The following is a 7,160-nucleotide window of genomic DNA, read 5'->3' as shown; positions in this document are numbered from 1 at the left end:
TATCTGTCAGTATGGCACCCTGCAGTTAGTGGCACGCTTGAATTTACTTTGGGAAAGGATCACGTTTCCCATTGACCCTATACAAGGGGGGGTTTCTGGCCCACTGGTGTGTTCAGGGTTTGACTCTATAAACATGCACTCTCGAGTTGAATCTTCTCATAATTCAGAAAAAAAAAATTCTAAGACATCCTGTGTTTGGATTTCAAAAACCCAGGCTGCCTCATTCTCCGCCTGACTTTAGAAATAAATCAGACTTAAAAGATTTCCCTCCGTTTCTTCCTTTTGGCGGGTCCCGTTCCAGTGACAAACATGAGAGTTTAGAAGGTATGCAAGTTTTTCCTGCAACGCCTGGCCCCGATCAATGTCACCTTTCAGAGGGGCTGGACACAGGGCAGAGCGGGGGGGGGGGGGGGGGGGGGCTGCCACAAAGGGGCTCTTTCAGCATGAGAGCCTTTCCCCCATGCTGACCTAAATCTCCTCCTCTCCCCTCCGCCTGGTAGCAGCTATGCAGATATTCATCCTTCAACCAGGCTTCACAGGGAGCAGAAACGTGTGTCTGTAGTCCTGGGGTCAGACCTGAGGGGTAGAAACATGGACCTCAGGGGGGGGGGGGGGGGGTCAAGTGTCTACAGGGTTTGGGTGCTAAAATGTAAAGGCATATGAATGGAGGGTCAGACCTTGAAGTCGTGCTCTCACCCTCCTGTCTGACATGTGTTCTGTTGTCCCCACTTCCTATAGGGGGGGGGGGGGGGGGGGGGGGGGCTGTTCTGTCGTCAGCCGCACAGCCCCCGTCTGTACAGCTTTCATAGAGTTACATGTACATGTTTGCACTCGGCCCCTAAGGTAAACTGAACTACATTCGCACTGATGTACATCATCACACCACACCCCAAACACTCAGGGCTGCTTCCTGAGGCGGAGCAGAACCCCAGACCAGACCAGACCAGGCTTGATCTTTCCTTCAGGTGACGTGTTCAGTGTGGAGCTATGCTCGACACACTTACTGATGAACTGGTGATAACACAATAAAAGGCTCGATGAAGTGGCCGTGATTATTCCCAGACACTGATCAGAGTCATCAGAGAGGACTGTGGAACAGTTCTGAATCTAAAGTTGCACTTTAAGTTTAAGTCACGTTATTCACCATGCACCAGTTGCTTTTTGAGCATTCTTAAGAATCACACTGACTGGAACAAAAAACTTCACAGACATGTTTTGAGGAGCTCTGAGACTTATTTAAAAAGGTTGAAGAGGAGGAGAATATGTCACCTTCAATATAAAGTGTTACCATAGTTACTTTATTCTGAATAAGTAGAAAAAAAGGCCTCTTCAGAATAACAGATCTTTATATCTGTGTATATTTAGTTATCATTTACTGCACATAGTTCTGTTTACATCTGTTAGTCCGATCACTGTCCACTTATATCTACTTTTTTATATTTTGTATTTTAAGTTAAGCTTTAAGCTTTAAGTTGTATTTAAATTGAAAATTTATATTTTAGGTTTAAAATGTTTCGTCTACCTGCACTGTTGTTAATTTACTGCTCTGTGTGCCTTTGAATTGCCCCCCGGGGACAAATAAAGCTGATTTAATAATAAAGTTCAAAATAAAGATGAAAACAAAATACTTCCATAAAGGACTTTTATTACATTTTGTCAATAAATTAAAAAAACTTTTCTGAGTTAAAAAAACAAAAAAAAAACGTTCACACATCTCTCAGAAAAAAAAAAAATTGCAGAATGTTTCTTCGGGAAATCAAATGAAACGAGCACATTTCAAAGCAGGGAAGAGAAAATCCTTTCAAGTAAAAACAAAATATTGAACTTCATTCAAACAGAACTCATATTGAATTCTGCCATGTCTTTTTTTTTTGTTGTTGTGTGCAATATTCCAAAAATAAGTTATTTTTATTGGGCACAAATTCAACTTAAATAAATTACAAAAACTTGCACTCCACCAAATAGTGACCTGAATCTCTAATGCACGAACGAGGATCGATGAAAGCACCAGTCGTCAGTCTTGAAGCAATGACAGTTATTTGTTAACAGAATAAATGGAGTCAGTGAATTCAACCTGAAACACAGCAGCTATGAGTATGCTAGCGTAGTAATCTAACTGCAGGCCAAAGCTACCAGTGTGTCTGATAATGGCTATGACAGTGTAAAAGCTTTAAAGTTACAGTACCAGTTCATCTTTGCTGGATTGTTTTCAACCTTCACAAAGAAAACAAATAATGGAAATGTGTTTCTTTCTAATCTGTGCTTCTTATCGTTTCACCTCCCTTTCTCGTCTACTCTGTTTGACAGAGATTCCTTTAATGCAATCATTTTTTCTTTCAGTTTTGCCTGAAAAAGAATTGCATCATCAGCAAAACATGTAAGGACACAACACGTCAAATGAACAGGGGGGAAAAACACACACACACACAAACTTGGCAAGAACAAAAAGGCAAAGCAAGGTCAAAGAGACTAATTTACATAAAAGTTCAGTTCAAGGGTCGATGAAGGAGACTGCGATGTAGCGCGTGCCGTTGGTGGTGGGCAGGCCTTCGTGCAGATGAGTCAGTCGTCCCGGTGTGCATGAAGCTCCAGCCTTTCCTCGGTGAATTAATGGAACAGTTATACCTATGGAAACGACAACCTCCACCCTAGAAGAGGAAGAGGAGAGAAAGGAAGAAAGAGGACAAATGGTTACAAATTGAAATCTTGATTAAAACTGGAGCAATATTTAACGTTTATTTATTTAAAGTGGTTAAATCTAAATTCTAAACATTGTAGAGAGCTGTCTCTCTCCCCCCCCCCCCCCCCCTCCCCCCCCCCCCCTCCTCTCTAGAGTGGATGCTCACTCAGGTCACCATGTGGTGGACTCTGAAGCTTCAGTGTTTATCCAGCTCTGCATGGGTCTGTAAACCTTTCTGTGTTCTAACCTCTCTCCATTTTTCAAAAGCATCTCCAATATTGATCCTAGTTTGAGCACGTTTCTGCTCGTGGAGCTTATTAGAAACATGCAGAGGCTTTTTAGGTCGGGTACAATCATTTCTATCTGAACCACTTCTCTTGACCACTTCATCGCTGCAACACCTGTTGACCTGATAACTGCTCTCATATCTGACAAACCGAGGGGCGTCCAAAACGGCCGTGGTGGAGGTGTCTTAAAAGCGTCTACCTTCTCTGGTCCAAACAAATCCAGAGCATTCAGGAGCAGAATCTAAAGTTAGAAGGAGGACATACTGGCTGCTGCATTGTTGTCAGAGAAGCCAGCACTTCAACATAGCATGTTTCCTTAATGTCTGATCAGATAGTGAGGTCATTTTAAACCCATTCAATGACATCTACTAACATCTGAGTGAACATAAACTTTCTTAACTATTAGAAAACCTAAACAGCTTATTAAGCAGTTCAGACTTGTTAAATCCAATAACAGAAAAGTCGAATTAATTTGAAAATCAATACTTTGAATTTGTCAAAGTCAGAAGGCCGTTGTGGATGAAGTTTGCCAATAGCTTTCTTACCTGAAAGTCTGTGTCTTTGTTATTCAGGGCGATGTTGATGGTGAAGGTGGAGGAGTCGTGATGGGGCCTCAGGTACGCTTGCCTCCCAGGTGTGTATTTAACCACAAAGTTCATTACAGCGTAACCCTGTGAGGAAGGCACAGAAGTACATGACGTCAGCTGACTGTCTGTTAAAGCTCACACTGAGCATCGCTTTTTAGCATTTAGGTCAGACCGACCTTTGTGTAGTATCCAGAGAAGACTTTTAAAGTGACGGGGGATATGAACTCTCTGATGAAGTGCAGCCACTCTTTGTCGAAGCCGATCTGCTTCATGTGAATGTCGTCTGTCGGCACGGTCTCGTAGCCGCCGGTGATCCGCTTGTCCTGAGAAAAAAAGAGAAAAAAAAGAAGAAGAGAGAGAATAAAAAAACACAGCAGAGTGATTAAGGCTGGGATAAATGACCTGCCTTCCTGGATATGAGGCTGACCACAGTTTTCAAAGTGATGATGACGTGTGTGTGTGTGTGTGTGTGTGTGTGTGTGTGTGTGTGTGTGTGTGTTTGTGTGTCTCTAGAACCGCAGGCTGCTCTGTTGTCTGTCTGCGTGAGGCTTAATGATCCATCCAGCTCGGTCGTTTCCCCAAACACAGTGAGTGAGTCAAAGTATCTGGGCACATTTTGTCTGGGAGGCAAACTTTTAAAACACGTTGAATACCAATAAAATGACATGAAACAGACCGCATGAATTATAAACCATTCACATAAAAACAGAACATCATAACCATTTATTTGGCTACATGTGAATGACAGACCTGCAAATGATAGTCGTTAAATTAAGCATGTGAGGATAAGTGAGCTCCAGTCATGTGTGTGTGTGTGGGTGTGTGGGTGTGTGTGTGTGTGTGTGTGTGTGTGTGTGTGTGTGTGTGTGTGTGTGTGTGTGTTATGCATGTCAGAACAAATATACAGCATCAGAATTCAAACAGGAGCTGAAGCAGACCTCAACCTCTCCCCCTCCACCACAACGACGGTAGTTTGAAAAGTAACATCCCACCGAGCCATCAAAGCCAACAAACACATCACACTACCATCAAGTTTAGTAGGCAACATGTGGCTCTTTTTTCCCCTTCACTCCTCTCTGTTGGGTGCTCGGCTATTAACTATACCGAGACTCTAGAAAAATGATCAAACTCTGGCAATTAAAAAGTTAGTGAAGTTATTTTTTTTTATTATAAAATGGTTTTCTGTAGACTACAAAATGAGCTCTGCTGTCTCCAGCTGTGCTAACTGTGAGCTAACACTGCTGGAAAGAGGCCAAAAAAAAAGCTATCGTCACATTTCAGTGTTGCTGAAATAATTAAGTAAACAGAGATGACTCCCAGTTACTGCTCGCATCAAATTTAAAACTCTGCTGCTCGCTTACAAAACAGACACAGAAACGTCTCCTTACTTTAACTCTCTGATCCAGGTCTACACCCCCCTCCCCCCCCCCACTACACTCTGCCAATGAAAGGCGTCTGATCCAACCTTCACAACAGGGTCCTAAGACGCTGACTAGACTCTTCTCCTCTGTCGCCCCCCGGTGGTGGAATGAACTTCCAAACTCCATGTGATCTGCAGAGTCCCTCTGCACCTTTAAGAAAAAGCTAAAGACCCAGCTCTTTCATGAATACCTACTAACTTAATGATGATGGTCTCCATATTATTGATGATGATGATGGTGATGACGATGGTTTTTGTTTGATAACGATGACTTATAAGATGGTTTCTATACTGATTAGAGCTCTCAAGAACTGCCCTCAATGTTGTGCTTTGCCTCTGGTCACTTCCTGTCAGCACCTGTGTGTCCAATCAGACTCAAAGCTGATCGTTTGCTCTTACTGACATTGTTCCCTTTTTTCTAGATCCTTGCTTGTGTTGTTCTTACTCTCTGATGTACGTCGCTTTGGATAAAAGACTCTGCTAAGTGAATTGTAGAATGAAAAAAACGTAAGAAGAAAGCTTATCATGTGAATACGCTGTACTCAAGATAAGCTAGCAGCACTGACCTCGTGTCTGCCTCCAGACCAGGTCCCGTAGTGCTCCATCTCCTCCACTATTTCATCACAGGCCTTCTCTGAGAACACTGGGAACCAGAACACATCTGGACAGGGCTGCAACACACACACACACACACACACACACACACACAGAAACACACTTAGTGGCTCAGACAGACTTTCATAGAACAGACTTCAGGCACACCTTCACCTCGAGCTGTAGTGGATGTAATGTAATATTCAGAAATGTTAAAAACAGATGTTGGGCTTTGTCTGTGATATTATGTCATTCTCTTTCTCTGTCTCACCGTCTGTCTTGAGCAGATGCAGACACACACACACACACACACACACACACACACACACACATTAATACCTACCTCCTCCATGTAGTTCTGAGTGAAAATCTGAGTGTAATTTTGGTGGATGTACTTCTCCTTCCAGTCCTGTGAGGAGAAAGAATTTTTCGATCAGTGCCCGTTTAGTGCGGACTGTTTGCTGACCCGCATACCTCACAGAGATAATCCCCCTCTCCCACAGGGCAGGGTGCCAAATCCAGGAGTAAATCTCAAACCTTATCAGTCCGCAGTCTTATCACATTCGAGTCATTATTTCAAAATCGTCTCACATCTGTAATCCCCCTCCCGTTAAGGGGTAATAACCGTTTGCAGGTGGCTGAGGTTTTATTCCAGCTATTTAGAAAAACAAATGTGTTGAGGAATAATGAGAGAGTCTAATGACTTACCACTGGGTTTTCAAATATCTGCCACAAGTCACTGTTGTAATGTGAAATGTTATAATTGGCCGTGGAAATGAGCCTCCCGAAGTCGTGACGGTTTGTAATGTACATGAAGACACCCTGCAGCCAACGGAGGAAAAAGTTGAGTCAGTTCCACAAACGGGGAAAGTTGAGTTACATGTCACAGGAAGGATTTCTAACATCATCTACATAACTATAACACATGCACATTTTACAGTTCTTAAGCATACTGCAGGTTGTCATCATAGTAACACATCGATGGTTAGCATTAGCATTAGCATATAACCTGACCAAACTGTTACTTGTTGCAAACTACTTCAAAGCTTCATTTGCATCAAAATGAAAATAAAGTGTGATTTAAGTGTGCTTATTAAACACACTGAAATCCGTTGTTTGTCACTTTAGATAGACACAGATGCCGTATAAATAATCTATGATTATTTATGTGTGTTTGGGGGGCTACAGGGTGTTGGTGTCGGGGGACAGGAGAGGAGGGGGCAGTGAGGTGAGAGGCTGGGGGGGGAACAGGAACAGAGAGGTGTTTGGAACAAAGCAAATCCAGGAATGATATTCCCTCTGCAGTGAAGCATGGGGGGGGGGGCTGTGTAGGGCTGGATTTGGACTCACTATCAGACTAGGCTTTGCCGAGATCAAAAAGATGATGAATTGGGAATGATTAAACAATTTCCTGGTGTAGGTTTCCAAATTGTTTGTGTCAAAAAATCAAACTGTGAAAGCTGTGATTTTAACCAGGAGGAATTTTTTTCATGAGTTAAAAGGAATTTCTTTTGGAGCCTAGTCTGAGATCAGTCAGTGTGTTTTTAAAGAAAGCAGCTTGTTGTTTTTCTGTAAAGGGTTGGCTGTTCATT

At 42.7% G+C, this 7,160-nt stretch overlaps 1 protein-coding gene across 1 annotated transcript in view; it reads right to left on the bottom strand.

The window, feature by feature from the left end:
- Nucleotides 1–1,633: 1,633 nt before the first annotated feature.
- plod2 (procollagen-lysine, 2-oxoglutarate 5-dioxygenase 2) overlaps nt 1,634–7,160 on the bottom strand; it is a 34,510-nt gene continuing 28,983 nt past the window's right edge. Inside the window, 7 exon segments of the mRNA XM_020654971.3 lie at nt 1,634–2,575; nt 2,577–2,648; nt 3,513–3,638; nt 3,731–3,877; nt 5,541–5,645; nt 5,912–5,977; nt 6,277–6,390. Coding sequence (XP_020510627.1) covers nt 2,492–2,575; nt 2,577–2,648; nt 3,513–3,638; nt 3,731–3,877; nt 5,541–5,645; nt 5,912–5,977; nt 6,277–6,390 — 714 coding nt within the window. The 3' untranslated portion in view covers nt 1,634–2,491.

Source organism: Labrus bergylta, chromosome 20 (assembly GCF_963930695.1).
Source record: "Labrus bergylta chromosome 20, fLabBer1.1, whole genome shotgun sequence".
Classification (NCBI taxonomy): Eukaryota; Metazoa; Chordata; class Actinopteri; order Labriformes; family Labridae; genus Labrus; species Labrus bergylta.
The sequence above is the reverse complement of the archived record's forward strand: the minus strand, read 5'-3'. Positions and strand labels throughout refer to the sequence as shown.